This window comes from Mobula hypostoma, chromosome 4 (assembly GCF_963921235.1).
Source record: "Mobula hypostoma chromosome 4, sMobHyp1.1, whole genome shotgun sequence".
Classification (NCBI taxonomy): Eukaryota; Metazoa; Chordata; class Chondrichthyes; order Myliobatiformes; family Myliobatidae; genus Mobula; species Mobula hypostoma.
Window position 1 is genome coordinate 100393152 of NC_086100.1, and position 21388 is coordinate 100414539.

The window sequence follows — 21388 nt, forward strand, 5'->3', positions numbered from 1 at the left end:
CATCAGTCACCTGTAGTTTGATTCATATAAGATGCAAACAGTGATGCCATGAAAGTGGATTGAACAGTCATGTTTTTAGTGGAATTTTAATGTTTTTTTAATCACAAATCACAAAATTAAGAACCTGGTGGCATGGTGCGAATATGATAACCTATCCCTCAATGTCAGCAAGACGAAGGAATTGGTTGTTGACTTCAGAAGGAGTAGCGGACTGCACGACCCAATTTACATTGGTGAAGCGCAAGTGGAACAGGTCAAAAGCTTTAAGTTCCTCAGGGTCAATATCACAAATGACCTGACTTGGTCCAACCAAGCAGAGTTCACTGCCAAGAAGGCCCACCAGTACCTTTACTTCCTGAGAAAACTAAAGAAATTTGGCCTGTCCCCTAAAACCCTCACTGATTTTTATAGATGCACCGTAGAAAGCATTCTTCTAGGGTGCATCACAACCTGGTATGGAAGTTGTCCTGTCCAAGACCGGAAGAAGCTGCAGAAGATTGTGAACGCAGCCCAGCACATCACACAAACCAATCTTCCGTCCTTGGATTCACTTTACACCACACGCTGTCGAAGCAGTGCTGCTGGGATAATCAAGGACACGACCCACCCAGCCAACACACTTTTCGTCCCTCTTCCCTCCGGGAGAAGGCTCAGGAGCTTGAAGACTCGTACAGCCGGATTTGGGAACAGCTTCTTTCCAACTGTGGTAAGACTGCTGAACGGATCCTGACCCGGATCTGGGCTGTACCCTCCAAATATCTGGACCTGCCTCTCGGTTTTTTTTTGCACTACCTTACTTTCCATTTTTCTATTTTCTATTTATGATTTATAATTAAAATTTTTAATATTTGCTATCGATTTGTAATCCAGGGAGCGGGAAGCGCAGAATCAAATATCGCTGTAATGATTGTACGTTCTAGTATCAATTGTTTGGCGACAAAGTATAAAGTATAAGTATAAATACACATAGTGCTCATTTTCTAAAGGTGTGCTTAATAAAGTGGCCACAGGAGTGGAACTTGGTGTGGCCTTCTGCTGTTGTAGCCCATCCATTTCAAGGTTCAAAATGTTGTGCATTCAGAGATGTTCTTCTACACACCATTATTGTAACGCATGGTTATTTGAGCCACTGTCACCTTCCTGTCAGTTTGAACCAGTATGGCTTTTCTTGTCTGACCTCTCTCATTAATACAGTGTTCTTGCCCACAAAACTGCCACTCACTGAATAGTTTTTGTCTTTTAGACTATGCTCTGTAAACTCTAGAGACTGTTGTGCATGATAATCTCAGGAGATCAGCAGTTTCTGAGATACCCAAACCACCCCGTCTGGCACCAACAATCGCATTGCACACTTCTTCCCCACTCTGATGGTCTGAATAACAACTGAACCTCTTGACCATGTCTGCATCTTTTGATGCATTGGGTTGCTGCCAGGTGATTGGCTGATTAGATATTGGCATTAACGAGAAGGTGTGCCCTATCATTTTATAGGCCACTGAGAGTATGTTAAATGTCTGAAAAAGAACAGAATTTGTGAAATTCAGGTGGGTATTTCCAATTCCTCTTCAAACCTGCACAGTTGTGCACAGGACTTGTGTCGAGTGATTTCATCTGTTGTGCAACACGTTTTTAGAAAATTGGTAAATGAAATTATATCATGTTTTATTGCTCTGGAGAAATTACGAAGAAACACCCGGATATTCTGTTCACTTAGGAAGCTGCTGTCTTTGGGTCTAGTGTATTTCCACTTCTCCACTTTTTGTCTCTGCAGTGGAGCCTCCACAGAGACTCACTGAGCGTGCTGCTTAGACTGGTGCAACAGGTTTGGGATCAAAAAGGCAGGCAGCTGTGCTCAAAGCCCCTGAGAGGGATAGAAGCAGGGGCTCGCGTCGACATTTCCAGTCCCTAAGAGTGTTGAAATGCTGAAAGGGTTGTGCCCTAATCACCAATTCTCCAGAGAATAAAATATAAAAAAGCCAAGGTGAATGGTCACAGACAGGAGTTCTGTTTTAGGAGAATCACAGCCAGGCTTCAGTTCCTGGATGACTCGGCCTCTGGAGATCTTGGTTACTATTGTTGAGCTTCTGAGTGTACGTTGGCTGACTTATGCTGTCTTTCCCGGTTTGTTTTATGCTATAGCATTAGGGAGGTGCTGATTCTCTCTACGCAAGGAAAAGGGAATGAATCTTCTTTTCCTTGACTAGAGTCCAGTTTGGACACAGAGTTGAAAGGATAATGGATTCCTCAAGGCTCAGGGGTTAGTACTACGTGATGCTTGGGCTCCCAGAGCTCAGCAAGAATCAATTGATGAACACAATCATATAAAATTGGGGATAAAAAAGAATTCTCATGGTCAGTGTCACATATTTGTGAACTCTTATGACACTTTTATTCTTTGGCATTCTGCATTGCCTGCTGTATCTCAGGCATTGCATTGCAGGGAAGTTTGGCTACTGAGAAGGAAGGACCTCTTTCCTGGGCTTCTGATCCCGGCAGGGACAGGGGTGGTGTCTCCCTGCACCAGCTACACTTGTCCCTCAGAGACTGTGGGTTTGGGAGGCGTAGTCAGAATAGCTGTCGCCTAGTGGCACAACAGGTAGAGTGCTGCCCCTCAGTGCCAGAGTGCTGGATTTGATACTGAGTTTCGATGCACCTCTGTGCATAGTTGATACTCAATGTCTTCATTCATTTCGTCAATACGATGAGCTACAGAGTTATTATTCAGAGGAATTGATTTTGAAATACTAGTATCCATTTTGAGAATGATGTTGAGCACTTCTGATACAGTAGTCATTCTTAATCTTTCACCAATTGTATGAGATTTTCCATACTTTTCTATCATTTTGGAAATGTTATAAGAAGCAATGAAACCACTATCAAGGTAATTTTTAGCTTTCTTGGCAAATGACTTGAGTGTGCAATGCTTTTCAAATGCTTCTTTCATCTTCTGGAACTGAGTAATACCATAAGTTGCCTTTTCAGGGTGTCTTTTACGGAAGTGTTCCTGCAATCTTAATGGCTTCATTAGACAGTACAGTATTGCAAGTAAGTGGGGCATTGCTGATCTGACAGGAACAGAATAAAACTATACTGCAGGAATGTAACATTGTATTGACGCACTTTCTGTAGTTTCTGTTTATTAGCAGGATTAGATTTCAGGGCCTCACTGCCTTCAGACTCATAGATGGGGCTAAATTAAAATTAAAAATTAACACAAACTGTAATGTCTTTCGGATTTGACGACGGCAGTCAGTTGACATGGATGGAACGATGGTAGCAGCACGCAAAGGAACGGAGAGGCGAAGATGATGATCACAACGGGGAAATTTACATTGACAATGATTCAAATTGGAATCTGATTGTTAGTGGAATAGCGGTGGCGTTCAACAATCTACCTTGAAACTGTTCCAGGTAGCACAATTGACCAATCACATAGGATCTCATAACGCCCAAAAATAGTTCTTGACCATATATATGAAGCCAAGGTCACTTTGAGCACCTCAAGAGGACTCCTTGGGGTTGGCAGGTTTACTGATTGGCTCTAATTCACAGTTTGGTTCTGCTCTGTGCTGTATTGTTGTGTGACCTGTTTTCAGTAGATTTGTAGAGAATGTTGAGAGGGAGTACTTGAGTTCCCAACTGTTAAATTGCATGAACTCATTCTCTGCCGCAAGTCACGGGGAACTTTTGGGCACCTTGGTTGCTAATTTATGCATCCACAATAATGTCTGTTTGAATGGTAAGGTCAGGTGAGATTGCTGGGTTTCAGATGTGTTGGGACGACAAGTGCCTCCCACCTGCAGAGCTATGATTCTTCCTGTGTTCCAGTGCCTCTTCCTTTTGTTTAAAGTGCCTCTCTACTAACGATTGGTCAGGTCTTCTGCCTCAAGTTAGGATGCCACTTACCACCAACCCCGCTCCCCCCACAAGAATCATGCACGCCCCCCTGACAACTTCTGTTTCCCCTAATGCCTCCCTAGGACATGTAACTGTCCCGTTGGGTGGGTGGTACCATTTCCATTGGAAATCACTGGACAACAACCATTCTCTACATGATGAACTGTGTTGCACGTGAAAAGAAAGCTTCATATAGAAGCTCATGTATTTTACTTTTCTTAGTAAGTCTATCTAGAATTGCAGACCTGTACCTGTTACATTCCAAACTTTCCTAAGTGGTTATTTAAATAGAATTGCAGACTTGTACCTGTTATATTCCAAACGTGGTTATTTAATGGAAAGCAGCTTGGAACAAAATTATCATTGAGGGAGTAATTTGCTGCAACGCCTACTAGATCATTCTGAAACAGAATGGTGATGACACACAACTGTGGGTTCATTTTGACACCACCATATATTTTGGCTCGTACAGTCTCTTCAGATAATCATTCTACTATATTTACATGGATTATTATTCTACTGCACTTAAAATGGGTTATTATAACTTTCTATTACTAATTGATAATTATGCATTCCAATAGACATTAAACATAAAGATCTGGTTTTAAAATTTTATGATTTAAAAAGCATGAAAATATATTAAAATAATGCAAATCATGTGATCAATATCCATAGATTTACTTTTAGGTAAATTTGGTAAAAATGAAAGAGCTTTAAATAGCATGACTCCTCTTCCCCTCTGCCATCAGATTTCTAAATGAACACTATCTCACTACTTTTTATTTCTCTTTTTGCACTACTTCTTTAATTTAAGTTTTAATATATATGCTTACTGTAATTTACAGTTATGTATTGCAATGTGCTGCTGCCACATAACAAATTTCACGCCGTATGCCAATGATATTACACCTGATTCTGATTCTTAGTGGAAGCTCTTTGAAATCACTTAAATTTATTTCAAGAGTGTATCCATTTCTTGGGGACTTCATCTTTTAAAGTTATGGGTGGAAGTTTTGGTTTGGTGCATCCACACATGACCTTAAACTTGACCACCCAATGAAGACAAAGACAATAAGTAGTTCAAATAATGGAGAGCTCTTAATGCTACATTGCTGGTACATCATTTTCACAACTTTTAACAAGAGATTTTACTAATGGGAGCTTCCACTGCAAAGGAAGTTGGTAGATAAGCGATGCAGTTCATGCCAAGAAGCATTTCCCGTAATATGTTGGCTACACACTGTCTAAGCTTGTCATACAGACACTTACCGATTACTCATGGCCCGCCTGCTCCCCTGTCCTGAGCCCATCAGCATCAACAGTCATTGTCATGAATCGTCTTAGTGCCTGCCTGAGATACATTAAGCCAATCCTACAATTTTGAAAGTTTTCTAGTGCCCTGCTCAGATAAGCCTTTGCACACATTTAACTGATTCTCATAATCGTAGCCAGGTTAATGACACCTAGGATTTAGTTGGAACAATGATTTTGGATCTCCGACCGCCCACCCCGCCACCTTGGTATCTCAGCTACTCTGTTTGCTGCCCTGTCCTACTTTAAGAGAGCTAATTGCTGTTGAAAGCATAAGCAGATGTGTGAACTTCCTGCAAACACTGCATGGGGTGTGAGGTGAAATTAGAGCAGGATGTAATAACAATGCTCAAAATTGGTGTATGAACAATGTTGAAGAAGCATTGTTAAGACCTGTAGTTTTGTTGGGTGTGAGGTGAGCAAAATAACATAGATGCTGGAAAAGAGAAATGCTCCAAATTCTCAGTTGGTAAGGACATGTCCCTAGAGAGAGAAGTAAAATTAATATTTCAGGTTGATAATCTTCTGAGTGAGAAAAAGAGAGCTTGTCATGTGCTTCTCGGTTCTATGTAAGAAATGAAGTGGAAAGGAAAATGATGTGATGGAATAAAAGGAACGTCAGTTCGTGCCATTGAAAGCGGTGAAAGATTAAGTATACCCACTGGTAGTACTTTTGTTAAGACATTGAATCTCTCGTTGTATTGAACCCAGCTCCTTCAAAATTATTGCCTTTGTATGGCAGGTTTATACAGTATGTTGCACCCCACATATTTCTGGAACCTCTCCAGATACAGACCTTTGCACTTTTTGTTCTTTGCTTAGCACTCCATTTGTGTTGTCCCTTCCAAGTTCAAGTTCAAGTTTAATTGCCATTTAGCCATGCTGGTGTGCACAGCTAAATGAACCATTGTTCCTCCTGGGCCAAGGAAGAACTCTAATGTTGTCAGCAGAGCAAAACAGTAGATTTTGTCTTTGCTGTCTTCAGCTTTCTCTAAGAACTTCTGCAACATTAACAACTCATTAGTTGTTAATACCAACAGAGGCCATCATGTAATTACTGCCTGTAAACTCTTTTGTTTTGCCGATTACTAACCAGACCACTTTTGAAGTACAGGCAGTCAGTCCCTGGGTTACGAACGAGTTCTGTTCCTGAGTCCGTCTTTAAGTCGGATTTGTACATAATTCGGAACAGGTACATCTGGTATTATTTAGTGTCAGTTAGTCAAACATTTGTCTTGGTATATAGTATATATTTTACCTTCCTATGCATATAAAACACTTAAGAAGCGTATGTATTTCAATAATTAAACCACTGCGTTGCTTAGTAATAATTGTATCTTTTGTTGGGGTAGGGCCTTTCACATATAACCATGTAACAATTACAGCACGGAAACAGGCTATCTCGGACCTTCTAGTCCATGCCGAACTCTTACTCTCACCTAGTCCCACCGGCCTGCACTCAGCCCATAACCCTCCATTCCTTTCCTGTCCATATAGCTGTCCAATTTAACTTTGCTCCATTATTCTCACTTTATCCTTTAAAATTTTTCCGATCATTGACCAACTGTAGCCTAAAGGCTGATTTATACTTGTGCACCAAATGTATGTCGTAAGTACGGTGTAGCCGGGTACCCTACGCTGTACTCTACACCGTAGCATAATGCGCACCTCTCCCAAAATGTAACTACGCGTTGCGGCGATGCAGACCACAACAACTGTGATTGGTCCGCTTAGTAGCATCGCATTTCCTCCTACACTGCAATAGCTTCCCACTGGGTGACTGAAGGGCAGGGAAGGAACTCTGGCTGCAATGCTTTCCATAAAGCTTTTTACAGACCTCCGAAATTATGGAGGACCCTGTGCTTGACGCCAGTTTGTAGCTAGCTGCTACAACAGTTTGTAGCCTGTTGACTTCCACCTGAAGCTAAAACTTGAATGGTGATCGTCAGTCTCTGAATATACTGTGTGTACACTGATGCGAAATAAATGGTTGGAGACGATGAACCAAATCGTCAAATCTATCTGCTGCCATCTGAAAATATTTGAAATGCATTTCCTCATCCATGTCTCTCAGTGGCCAGACAAGCACAGAAAATTCACCCTCCTTCAGTTTGTTGCCATTGTTTGAAGTTTGAGTTTCTTCATGTTGAGTTTCAACACAGTGGCATAGAAACCCCACCGCTAACTAGCATTTTGGCAGTGAATTGCAGAGCGACGCAGACACACCAACGCACAAGTATAGATGCTCACAACAGCGTAGCCCACTTGCATAGGCTACAGCGTAAGCTAGTACGCACAAGTATCAATCAGCCTTTACGCTTTTCCAATGGCATTTCATCTCTTTCCGATCGTCTTATTATTTCCACTTTATTTTCAATCATGGTCGTTTTCCGTCAACAGAACAGAAACACTGCGGATTCAGCAGCAGCCGCGGGCAGCAGGTCCTAAAGTCTACCTGCATTGAGACAGGTTAAATGGGACAAGTGGGGGCGGTGCTGACTGAAAAGGTGGGGTCAGGGTGAATCTTGCTAAGAAAAATTTAAGCCAAATACAAAGTTACACACTCAACACAGTGTTAACGGTAGTGATCTGACTTAAAATGGCGGACGTTGACGAATTTTTAATATAATAGGCTTTATGGCAGGTCGTTCGTAAGTGCGAGTTGTTCATAAGTCGGACGTTCATAACTCGGGGACTTCCTGTATTCAATTCATTCAGTAGCTCCACAAACAGCAAAACCCAACAAAACTGCATATTTGCCCAGATCTCCTCCAGTGTCTTCATCCTCATAACTAGCCCCAGCATCAGTAAACAACGATTTATTCCTTGACTGGCATGGCACCGTGTTTCTCCATTTTCTGACCACTCCGGGACATTTATAATGTTTGTCGTCAGGAATACTTGCATCTTTAGGGCAAAAAGTTGATATTGCTTTTAAATTCTCAAGCTCACAGATCCCTGAGCAATATCGTCAACCCGCCATCATTTTAACTCATAAACACAAGAGATTCTGCAGATGTTGGAAATCTTGAGCAACACACGCAAAATGCTGGAAGATCTCAGCAGGTCTGGCAGCATCAATGGAAGGGAGTAAATAGTCCACATTACAGACTTCATCAGGACTGGAAAGGCAGAGTGTAGAAGCCAGATGATTTAAGGAGAAATCTTACCTGATTTCTGTTGGAATTCTTTGGGGAAATAACGTAACAGGCGGAGCTGTGAAAGGAGAGTCAGTGGATGTTGTTTACTTTCCCCTCCAGAGAAAATGGCACGTTTGACCATCTGCCCTCATAGCACATGCCCTGTAATCCAGGCAGCATCCTGACAAATATCTTCTGTTCCCTAGCCAGAGTGTCCACATCCTTCATATAATGAGGTGACCAGAATCGATTGCTTGATGTTGCCAAAACTGAGTTTTCTCAAGCTGCAATATAACTTTCTAACTCTTAAGCTCAGCACCTTGAATAATAAAGGAAGCACACTCTATGCCTTCTTCGCTGCCCTTCAACTTGTGCAGCCATTTTCCGTTGGCTATAGACTTAGATAAATGGTTGCTCTGTACATTAATGCATTTGAGGGTCCTGCCATATATTGTTCTTTTACATTTCATTAACTCTGTATTTGCCCTTTAGATTTGAGGAGCTCATTTTATTCAATGTGCTCAAAATACATCCTGTTTTTAAAAGCTGTGTCGAGGTAAGTCAGCACTGGAATTGATGGCTTTGTGCCAAAGTTTGCAGGTGATACGAAGATGGGTGGAGGGGTAGGTAGTGCCGAGGAAACAAAGCGATTGCAGTAGGACTCAGACAAACTGGAAGAATGGGCAAAAAAGTGGCAGATGGAATACAGTGTTGGGAAATGTATGATGACGCATTTTGGTAAAAGGAACAACAGTGCAGACTACTATCTAAATGGGGAGAAGGTTCAAACATCAGAGGTGCAGGGGGACTTGGAAGTCCTCGTGCAAGAATCCCAGAAGGTTAATTTTCAGGCAAATGCAATGTTGGCATTTATTTCAAGGACAATGGAATATAAATGCAAGGAGATAATGCTGAGGCTTCGTAAAATATGAGTCAGTCGCACTTGTATTGCCAACAGTTTTGGCCCCATATCCCAGAAGATGTGTTGTCATTGGAGAGAATCCAGAGAAGGTTCACAAGGATGATTCCGGGAATGAAGGGCTAACATATGAGGAGCATTTGGAAGCTTTGGGCCTGCACTCACTGGAAATTAGAAGAATGCGGGGAGGAGGGGGATCTCTTGAAACCTACTGAATATTGAAAGGACTAGATAGGGTGGATGTGGAAAGGATGTCTCCTATGGTGGGGGTATTCAGAACTAGAGGGCACAGCCTCAAAATTGAGGGACAACCCTTTAGAATAGAGATAAGGAGGAATTTTTTATAGCCAGAGAGTAGTAAATCTGTGCAATGCTCTGCCACAAACTGCAGTGGAGGCCAAGTGTGTGGGTACATTTAAGTCGGAAGTTGTTTGTTTCCTGATGGGTCAGGGCATCAAAGGATATGGCGAGAATGCAGGAGTATGGGATTGAGTGGGATCCAGATCAGCCATGATGGAATGGCGGAGCAGACTCGATGGGCTGAATGGCCTAATTCGTCTCCTATGTCTTATGATCTTATGCTCACAATTTGGTGGCATTCAAAATATTGATGTTTTTCTGTCTAGATTGAAAAAAAAATGCATTATGACAACAATTGTAGGCATTCATTCAATATAATTTAAATGATTTTGAGGGTCTCACTTCAATTTTTCTCATGTGTGCACGGCCTGTGGTCCATCCTTCAGCAACAAATGTTTTGGTCCAGCAGCATCTATGGAAATGAATGAACAGTTGACATTTTGGGCCAAGATACTTCATCAGGACTGTTGAGGAAGGGGGAAGATACCAGAATAAGGTGGGGGGAGGGAAAGGAGTCCAAGCAAGACTATGACAGGTGAAGTCATTTGGGTGGGGAAGGGGGATGAATGTAGTTTCTGGCAGTAATTCACACCAGTAATTGTACAGGAGCCTCTAATATCACTCAGCCTGATATATTTGAACATGCTGCACTGCCCTTTATTACAATGCATCCAGGAAATGAAGGCCTGAGCCATCAGTGATAACTGTCTGATGCATTAACACTTGCAATGCAGTCCATTAGAGCAGCCATTCTCAACGGGGGCTATCTGGCCCTATTAGGGGCCCTGGCACATTGAAGGGGGCCACCGACTGAACACTGTGAGAAGGGGAGCCCCAAGGGTTTATGGGGGCCCTGGTAACTGGCAGATATCTTTCAGAAGCTTAATTTGTTAAACAAGACCTTACAGGGCAAAAACAGTAACCTCGTAGATTGTAAGGAAGCCATTGTTTCTTTCCTTAAGAAACTCCAAGTCTATTGCCACATATGGGTCGGGAAGTTTTACAATTTCCAAACCTGAAGACGATCGCAGAGGTACTGAAGGACGATGACCTTACCGTTTATGTGAAACATCTCAAGCAGATACACAAGGATATGCAAGAAAGATTTAATGACCTGTTAAACCTCGGTATCCCGGATTGGATTTTAAAGCCATTTGAAGTACAACCCAAACACAAGGAAATCACCTACGCTCTGTCCACCAGAGAAAGCAGGATCTCCCAGTGGCCACACATTTTAATTCCACGTCCCATTCCCATTCTGATATGTCTATCCACGGCCTCCTCTACTGTCAAGATGAAGCCACACTCAGGTTGGAGGAACAACACTTTATATTCAGTCTGGGTAGCCTCCAACCTGATGGCATGAACATTGACTTCTCTAACGTCCGTTAATGCCCCACCTCCCCTTCGCACCCCATCCATTACTTATTTATTTATTAGTTTTATTTTCTTTCTCTTTTTTCTCCCTCTGTCCCTCTCACTATACTCCTTGCCCATCCTCTGGGCTTCCACCGTCCCCCTTTCTTTTTCCCTAGGCCTCCTGTCCCATGATCCTCTCATATCCCTTTTGCCAATCACCTGTCCAGCTCTTGGCTCCATCCCTCCCCCTCCTGTCTTCTCCTATCAGTTTGGATCTCCCCCTCCCCCTCCCACTTAAAAATCTCTCACTATCTCCTCTTTCAGTTAGTCCTGACGAAGGGTCTCGGCCTGAAACGACGACTGCACCTCTTCCTACAGATGCTTCCTGGCCTGCTGCGTTCACCAGCAACTTTGATGTGTGTTGCTTGAATTTCCAACATCTGCAGAATTCCTGTTGTTTGCGTTTAATTTCATACAGTCTTTTTTTAAAGTTTTGTCCAGTATGTCGGAATGTTGAAGTTTTCTTGGTGTTCATTAATAAATGATTTTCTGTTTGTGTTGTATTGCTGTTTGAAAGCGGGGGGGGGGCGCCTGGTACCTGAGAAGAGCTCCTAAGGGGGCCGTGGACAAAAAACAGTTGAGAGTCACTGCATTAGAGTAGCATTCTGACAGAACTAGAGTTGTCAAAAAAAAACTTAACCATAACTGTATATTCTTGGGGAAACTAATGAGTCTGTTGAGCTTCAGAACTGTGAGTCCATCAGCTCCTGAAGGCAAATGGACAAAGTGTCTTGGCCAATGCCAGAATATTCTCTCCTTTGGCCTGCTCCACCATCTCTGGCATTGAGGTTAACTTGCTTTCTCATTTTCTCAGCTGTGAAATAAGATTTTCATCCTAAAATGTTAACCGTTTCTCTTTCCGCAGATGATATATGACCTGCTGAGTTCTTCCAGCATTTTCTGTGTAAGAGGGTTTCGTCTTTTATGTTGCTGCGTAGGCTAATTAAAATGGCTTCTTTGTTATGTTATACTTGGGAATGCTTCTTTGTTATGTTAAACGCTGAGAAAGTTCTTGCGCTAGCAGCTTGTTGTGGGTTAGAGTGTGATAAGAATATGTTACGAACCAATTGGGATAGTTGTCATGCTTTTGGTGTATCTGAAGATATTGTATGCATGGGGTTTTGGAAGAGAAGGCAGGAGAGAGAGACAGAGGATGGACCAGGTGCTGTGATGTCCACTAACGGGGTCGGACCCCGAGCAGGGTGTTTGGCAAGGACAGGAGACGGAGACGGACTTGTGTGGAGTGTCTGGTCAACCACTGTTGTTGGTCCCAGGTGGCCGGTCGAGGTGGTCCGAGGGGTCGCAGGGTGAAGAAGAAGGGTCCTGAGCTCCAACTGTTTGTGCACGAAGAGATTGAACTTTGATAAGTGTGGCGCCTTTTATTTTCCTTTTATATTTTAGTCTCTATTAATTATATAGTTCCAGTAATATCTATAAACTGTAAATCATTTAATCGTATCTGGTGTATTGTCTGTTATTTGGGCAGGGTGGGGTACATCACACAGCATCCACACAAACTAATTATCCAGTTTGGTGGGGCCGAGGGCTGTTTCCCTAGACGACAGCGAGCTGAGCGACCCTGAGGCTGGCCAGGGGGGCTACATCTGTTTTTGATTCAGATTTCCATTGCCTGCATTTAAAAAATTTTTTTATTCCCTTCCCTAGAGAGTGGTGAGTGCATGGATGGGCTGCTGGCAACAGTGGTGGAGGCGGATACAATAGGGTCTTTTAAGAGACTTTTGGATAGATACGTGGAGCTTAGAAAATTAGAGGGCTATGGGTAACGCTAGTAATTTCTAAGGTCAGGACATGTTCGGCACAACTTTGTGGGCTGAAGGGCCTGTATTGTGCTGTAGGTTTTCTATGTTTATATGTAATCTTTGATACAAAGATAAGGAAAAATTGAGAAGATGACAGCACTGGAAGTGCAGTATGGAGACATGTTCAGAATTTAGCACTTGTAATTGTGCTAATGAAAAGTAATTTATTAGTGATTATATAGAGGTAAAATGCTGTTCTGTAATGAACAACTTTGAGCTGCAGCAGATGTTGAGCCATTCAAATGTATTCATGAGAAAAAGCAATTTAAAATTCACATCAATATGATGGTATACACTGGCTGCCATATTTTATTCTTTTATACCTGTTATTTACTTTCTTGTCTGCATATGTTGCCCATTGTCCTTGGGAATGTTTATGGAGTTTGAAGCAACGTGCATTGATAGAGATACTCTATTTTGGAACACAGCATTAGCAATCACATCCTTCTGTTTTCTGCGTACAGTTCAATATGCCCAGAAATCAGAAGGATTCCCCCAACCCATGAGAAATCTTTTGAAGATATGATTAGCTGTTTGATGGTTATTTCATGTCTGAGTTTCACAACCACGTGCATATTGTAAGAAGGAGAGGAGTTGGTGGACCATAAAGTACTGAAGAGAATGTACCCTTTGGAAGACTGAAAGATAAGGGTGGGGAATATCTGTCTGATGATGGCAGAAATTGCAAAATATAACCTATCAAATGTAGGAACTGATGGAGTGGAATGTAAGAACCATAGAAATTTGATTCTTATTCAGTCTAGAGAAGACTAGTTGGAAATAGGCAATGTATGGCCAAGTGCTCTGTCAACTGTGGTGGAGGGGAAGGAAAAACAAAGACCTGCTGTCTGGAAAGTCTCAGATGTGAGTGGAAAGAGAAGAGGGGCTGAGACAAAGTAAAGAAAATATTGAGGCAAGATAAGAGGAAATGTATTCTCTGGGGCAAGAGCAGACTGATCTAAGGGGCACTTTACACATTCTCCTCTTGGTTTTGGATTTTGGCAACAACTCTGACCTGTATATCACATCTTTAGCACATCCCTTGTTTTATCTACTTCTGAGTTTACTCATTAATCTATCAACTGTGGCTCAATAACTGTTGGAAATAACTGAGCAAACCTGTTTCCTTTATCTTTTCCATCTCCTCTGCTGCCTTTTGCAACTTTCTACTGGTTTCCCATTGTTGAAGCGGGGTCTTTGATCTGAGCTGTTCACTCTGTCTTGCTGACCAGTGGAATATTTTGAGCATTTTTGTTTTGATTTGAGATTATCATCATTTGCAGTTTTTTTTATTAAGTTGTCAGAAATGTTTATTTGTACACTCACAATTCCAGATAAAAGGCTGTGACTATTAGAATCTAGTTTCATTTGGTTTGTTATGAAAGCTCAAAGACAGGATGCTTATTTTGGAACCATGGTTCATATTTCCAGCATTCAATTTCTTCTTTTGTGATTAAATAACTTTAAAGAAGCCATATGTGCTTTCCTTTTTGGAGAACAGAACATGACAAGTATTCTGGTCAGGAGTTTATAGTAAGCTAGTTTAGTAATATTTTTGCAAGAATTATTTTTCTACATGCTGTAATGCAATAACATACTGTTGTAAATATTTCTAGAAAGGCATACAGTCAGTTTTATGATATTACTCACCCTGCTATTTATACACAGGGTTTACAGTACCTGAGTAGAGCATTTGATCTTTAGTGTTTATTTCCACGTGGGCAGCAGCTTACTCCTTATTGTCTGATCCAAGCTGCAAGCTGTTCAGTTTCTTTTTCCTTTTTAAAGATCAGTTTTATTTGTCCCATGCACATTGAAACATGCAGCGAAATGCATTGTTCTGTGTCAAAGCAAACCAACCATTTTGTGCTGTGTCACCATGCTCCCGGCACTGACATAGTATGTCTGTGACTGACTAACACTAAGCTGCATGTCTTTGGGGTGTGGGAGGAAACCAGAACGTCTGGAGGAAATCTTTGTGGTCATGTGAAGAATATACAAACTCCTACAAACAGCGATGGGAATTGAATGAGGATCTTAGAGACTGTGCTGTAAAGTATTGCACTAACCGTGCCACCCATTGTCTGCTTGTTCATGCTGTTCATCTCAAAAACTCATTATGGGGATACATCTCAGAATAAAGATGTTTCTCCTGAACTTATTACTAACTATTTTATTTGTAGCCCCTAACATTTCATTTATTTAACTTGTAATTGTTCATTTCGATTTAGATATTGTTTGAACTAAAATAATGAACGAGGGAATGCCATGCAAATCAGTTGGCTATTTGTCAGCTGAGCAGTACCTTCAAGTCAGTAGTTACAATGTCCTCTAACTTGGGCTTTGCCAATGCTGCATGAGACTTCCTCCGACTAAGAAATAGATCCAGTTCCTTTGCTCCAGGTCAATGAAAAGAATGTAATCAGTTTCTATAACTTACTCACAGTGTTTATTAAATGAAAATGAAAATCCTATTTTTCTCTCCAGGGTTTGACCATTGAAAAACTTGGCCGAAAGCCTCTTCTCATTGGTGGATTTTGTCTCATGTCATTCTTCTTTGGATTACTCACGCTTTCACTTAACCTGCAGGTATATAAATTGATTTATCACCTTGATCAAACCCTGGCTGTTCCACAACTTGTATTGGGACGTCTCATGCACACTGCATTGCTCAATTCGCTGAAGATATTTAATTCAGCTTTTGTCTGTGTTCAGTGTTTGTATGTAGCTCTTGAGGTCAGTAGATGTGAGCAGGTGAAGGTGAAGGTGGATTGGTGGCCGTCTGGGTAGCCTCCATCCTGAGGTCATGAACATCGATTTCTCTAACTTCTGGTAATTTCTCCCCTTTTGCTCCCTCTGCCATTTCCATTCCCCATTCTGGCTATACTCTTACCTTTCTGTTCTCCTCACCTGCTCATGTGTCTACTTCCCTCCTTCCCTTTCTTCCCTTTCTTCCATTGATAACTGTCCTCTGCTATCAGGTTCCTTCTCTTCAGCCCTTGTTCTCTTCCACTTATCACCTCTCAGCTTCTCACTTCATCCTCCCATCCCTCTCCCAGCTTCTTCTCCCCTCCCCACACACCTATCACCTGTCAGCTTGAAATTGAACTCCTTCCCCTCCCCCAACTTCTTATTCTGACTTCTGTTTCAGCTCAAAATGCCAACTGCTTATTCCCCCCCATAAGTGCAGCCTCCAGCATTTTGTATGTGAAGCTACAGTTTATGTACACATTTCTTCATCTAAAATTGGCAATGGTCTTTCAAAAAGCGGGTTCCTGTTCTAAAGGACTGTGTAACAAGCAGAAAGAATCAAAGGGACAAAACACCTTCCTGAAAAAAAAGTTAAGTAATATTGCATTGCAGAGATTTCAATTATATAATGCCGTTCATTATGTTGTTATGGAACCATACTTATGAAGATTCCTAGGGAAATTTGTCAAATGTTATCAAAGAATTATTGATTTGGTCTAATAAAATAGATTTATGCAAAAATAAATTTAAGCAATTTCCTCCATTTCTCAAGTTGCAGAGGAGGTAGGTTGTGGATTGTGAAGTCAAGGGAGAGGGAGGATTAGAGCCTCAGTTCGAGGGTATTGCTGATTTCAGGCTCTCTGGTCTTCATGTTCTTTCATTGTGTGGAAGAGAGACATTTGGGATGAGGCAACCATAGCAGCAAGGTTTGCTAAAGACAGCATAAAAGCAAAACAGAGGGCATACAGTTTTGCAAAAATTAGTGAAGCGACAGAATTTGGAAGATTTTAAAAACTAACAGAAAGCAACTAAAAAGCAATTAGGAGAGAAAAGATAAAAAATGAAGGTAAGCTATCCAATAATATAAAAAGTGATATGAAAAGTTTTTTCAGATATTTGACAAGTAACAGTGAGGCAAGACTCGACATTGTACCGTTGGAAAATGACACTGGACGGGTAGTAATGGGAGACAAAGAAATGTCAGACAAACTGAATCAGCATTTTGCATCTGTCTTCACTGTGGAAGTGTGCCAGAAATCTGACAGTATCAGGGTGCCGAAGTGAGTGTAGTTGCTATTACCATGAAGGTGCTGACAATGAGTAAGTCACCTGGACTAGTTGGACTACACCCCAGGGTTCTGAAAGAGGTAGCCGAAGAGATTGTGGAGGCATTCTGGATTGGTCCAATCTCAGTGCTGCACAACTCTGTAAGAAAGAAAGGAGGCAAAAGACAGGAAACAATAGGTCAGTTAGGCTGACTTCAGTAGTTTCCAAGATTACAGAGTCCATGCTTAAGGATAAGGCTGTGGGGTACTTGGAGACACATGATCAAACAGGCTGAAGTTAGCATGGCTTCCTTAAGGGATATCTTACCTGAAAAATCTGTAGGAATTCATTGAGGAAGTAACAGGCAGGATAAACAATCCAAGGGGGACCAATCTTCTTGCGGGCAGATTTACTAGACAGCTGTTGGGAGTGATTAAAACTAATATGGCAGGGGGATGGAAATCAGTCTGATAGAGCTGAGGATGAACCAGCAGGTTTACATGTAGATGATGAGTGCAACATGAATGTAAGGAAGGACAAAACAAAGAGTGGGTACAAATGCAGACAGAACAGAGAGTTAAATTGTACCACAGAGGCAAAATTCAGAAGGGTGAAGAATGCAGGATTTAAACCGCTGTATTTAAATGCAAGTAGCACTTGGAATAAGGTGGAGGAACTCGTGGCCCAATTAGAAATTGGACGGTATGATGTTGTGGGCATCACTGAGTCATGAAAGGCCATAGTTGGGAGCTTAACAGCAAAGGATGTACTTTGTATCGAAAGGACAGGCAGGAAGACATAGGTAGTGGTGTGGCTCTCTTGGTAAGAGATGGAATTACATCTTTAGAAAGATAAGACATAGGGTCAGAGAATGTTGAATCTTTGTGGATGAAGTTAAGAAATTGCAAGTGTAAACAAAAACATTTTGGGTATCATGTATAGACCTCCAAATAGTAGCAAAGATGTGGGTTTGAGATTGCAAAGGGAGCTGGAAAGGGCATGTAATAAGGGTAATGACACAATTGTAATGGGGGACTTCAATATGCAAGGGGATTAAGAAAATCAGGTTGGTGTCAGATCGCAAGAGAGGGAATTTGTTGAGTGCCTACCAGATGGGTTTTTAGAGCAGCTTGTGTTTGAGCCTACTTGGGGAAAGGCCATCTTAGATTGGATGCTGTGTAATAACCCAGATCTTTTCAGGGAGCTTAACATAAAGGAACACTTAGGAGACAGTGATCATAATATGATTGAATTCATACTGCAATTTGAGAGGGAGAAACATAAACCACATGTATCAGTATCGCAGTGGAATAAGGGAACTGCAGAGGCATGAGAGAGGAACTTGCACAGGTGGATGAGAGGAGGATATTGGCAGGGATGACGGCAGAGCAGAGATATGTCCCACAGAGGAAGAAGTTCTCAAATGTAGGCAACTGTGCTGACAAAGGAAGTTAAGGACTGCTTAAAAGCCAAGGAAAGGGCATATATAAGGTCGCAAAAGTGAGTGGGAAGTTGGATGATTGCGAATTTTGTAAAATCTAATAAAAAGCAACTAAAAAACAACAAGAAGGGAAAAGATGAAATATGAGAGCAAGCTAGCCAATAGTATAAAGCAAGATATCAAAGAATTTTTCAGTTATTTCAAGAATAAAGGGGAAGTGAGAGTTCCACTGAAAAATTATGTTGGTGAGGTTGTAATGGGAGACAAAAAAATGGCAACTGAACTTAATGGGTACTTTTCATCATTTTTCACTGTGGAAGACACTAGCAGTGTGCCAGAGATCTGTGAGTGTCAGGGAGCAGTTGTGAGAGCCAATGCTACTGCAAAGGAACATGTGCTAGGGAAACTCAAAGATCTTAAGGTGGATAAGTCACCTGGGCCGGATGGACTACATCCCAGAGTCCTGAGAGAGATTGCTCAAGAGATAACAGATGCGTTGTTCATGATCTTTCAAGAATCACTTGACTCTGGCATGGTCCCGGAGGACTGGAAGATTGCAAATGTCACTCCACTCTTTAAAACCGGAGGAGAGCACAGGAAAGGAAATTGTAGGCCTGTTAGCCTAACCTCAGTGGTTGGAAAAGTGTTGGAGTCCATGATTAAGGATGAGGTTTCAAGGAACTTGGAGACTAATAAAATAAGCCAAAATCAGCATGGTTGTTGTAAAGGGAAACCTTGCCTGACAAATCTGTTAAGAGTTCTTTGAGGAATTAACAAGCAGGGTGGACAAAGGAGAGGCAGTGGATGCCATTTACTTGGATTTTCGGAAGGCATTTGACAAGGTGCCACACAGGAGGTTGCTTAATAAGATAAAATCCTATGGTGTTACAGGAAAGATACTGGCATGGATAGCAGAATGGCTAGCAAGCAAGAGGCAGCGAGTGGGAATAAAGGGGGCCTTTTCTGGTTGGCTGCCAGAGACCAGTGGTGTTCCTCAGGGGTCAGTATTGGGTTTGCTACTTTTCACATTGTTTGTCAATGATTTGGATAATGGAATTCATGGCTTTGTGGCAAAGTTTGCGGATGTTACAGAGATAGGTGGAGGGGTAGGTAGTGCTGAGGAAGCAATGTGACTGCAGCAGGACTTAGACAAATTGGAAAAATGGGCAAAGAAGTGGCAGATGGAATGCAATGTTGTGAAATATATGATAATGCATTTTGGTAAAAGGAACAGTAGTGCAGACTGTTATCTAAATGGGAAGAAGGTTCAAACATCAGAGGTGCAGAGGGACTTAGGAGTCCTCGTGCAAGACTCCCAGAAGTTTAATTTACAGGTTGAGTCTGTGGTAAAGAAGGCAAGTGCAATGTTGGCATTTATTTCAAAGGGAGTCCATTATAAAAGCAAAGAGATAATGCTGAGCCTTTATAAGACACTAGTCAGGCTGCACTTGGAGTATTATCAACAGTTTTGGGCCCCTTATCTCAGAAAGGATGTGTTATCATTGGAGACAGTCCAGAGGAGGTTCATGGGGATGATTCCAGGAATGTAGGGGTTAACACATGAGCGTTTGGCAGCTTTGGGCCTGTGCTCACTGGAATTTAGAAGGATGTTGGGGGAATCTAATTGAAACCTACCGAATGTTGAAAGGACTAGATAGAGTGAATCTGGAGAGGATGTTTCCTATGGTGTGTGTGTCCAGAACTAGAGGGCACAGCCTCAAAATTGAGGGGCGACCTTTTAGAACAGAGGTAAGGAGGAATTTTTTTAGCCAGAGAGTAGTGAATCTGTGGAATGCTCTGCCACAGACTGCGGTAGAGGCCGATTCTGTGCATATATTTAAGGCAGAAGTTGATCGTTTCCTGATCAGTCAGGACATCAAAGGATATGGCAAGAAGGCCCGTGTATGGAGTTGAGTGGGATCCAGGATCAACCATGATGGAATGGTGAAGCAGACTCAATGGGCTGAATGGCCTAATTCTGCTCCTGTGTCTTAAGGTCTTATGAACAAAGAGGGTCAGTGTATGTTGTGTGCTTGGATTTTCAGAAAGCCTTTGACAAGTTGTCACACATGCGGTTGCTGAACAAGGTAAGAGCCCATGGTATCACAGGAAAGATACTAGCATAGAAAATTGGCTGACTTGAAGGCAAAAAGTGGGAATAAAGGTGACCTTTATTGATTGGCTGCCGTTGACTATTGATGTTCCACAGAGGTTGGTGCTGGGTGCGCTACTTTTCATGTTCTGTGTTATTAATCTGGATGACAGAATTAGTGGCTTTGTGGCCAAGTCTGTGGATGATACAAAGGTAAGTGGAGAGGCAGGCAATGTAGAGAAGTAGGGAGTTTGCAGAAGGACTTGGATAAGTTAGGAAAATGGACAAAGAAGTGGCAGATGGAATACAATGTAGTGAAGTGTTGTGGCCATGCTTTGTAAGAAGGAATAGAGGTATAGACTGTTTCCTGAATAGGAAGACAATTCAGAAGTTGAAGTGCAAAGGGACTCATCAGTGCAGGTTTCTCTGAGTATTAACTTGCAAGTTGAATTGGAAAGAAAAGAATGTAAGGCGGAATGTAAGGCTTAGGTGGAAACGGGCGAGGCGAGGAAGGTTTGGTATTCATTTTTTGTTATTTGAGGAGAGGGGCAGTATGAGTGTGAGGGCAGTTTGTTGTTCTCGGTGCCGGATGTGGGAGGTAGTGGAGTCTCCCAGCTTCCCGGACATCCACATCTGCGCCAGGTGCGCCGAGATGCAGCTCCTAAGGGACCGCATTAGGGAACTGGAGCTGCAGCTCGATGACCTTCATCTGGTCAGGGAGAGTGAGGAGCTGATAGAGAGGAGTTACAGGCAGGTGGTCACACCGGGGCTATGGGAGGCAGACAAGTGGGTCACGGTTAGGAGGGGGAAGAGGAAGAGTCAGGTAATAGAGAATACCCCAGTGGCTGTGCCCCTTGACAATAAGTACTCCTGTTTGAGTACTGTTGGGGGAGACAGCTTACCTGGGGGTCGTGCCTCCGGCACAGAGTCCAGCCCTGTAACTCAGAAGGGTAGGGAAAGGAAGAGGAGGGC

General features: G+C 42.2%; 1 protein-coding gene across 4 annotated transcripts in view; it reads left to right on the forward strand.

Moving 5' to 3' along the window:
* The window catches only part of slc2a9l2 (solute carrier family 2 member 9, like 2), a 268228-nt gene that overhangs the window by 136626 nt on the left and 110214 nt on the right, over positions 1–21388 (forward strand). For 3 of the 4 annotated variants that reach the window (XM_063046289.1, XM_063046291.1, XM_063046293.1), the window contains one exon: positions 15354–15455. The exons of the other annotated variant lie outside the window; for it this stretch is intronic. In XM_063046289.1, coding sequence (XP_062902359.1) covers positions 15354–15455 — 102 coding nt within the window. The remainder of the gene's footprint in view (positions 1–15353; positions 15456–21388) is intronic. 4 annotated transcript variants of the gene reach the window in all.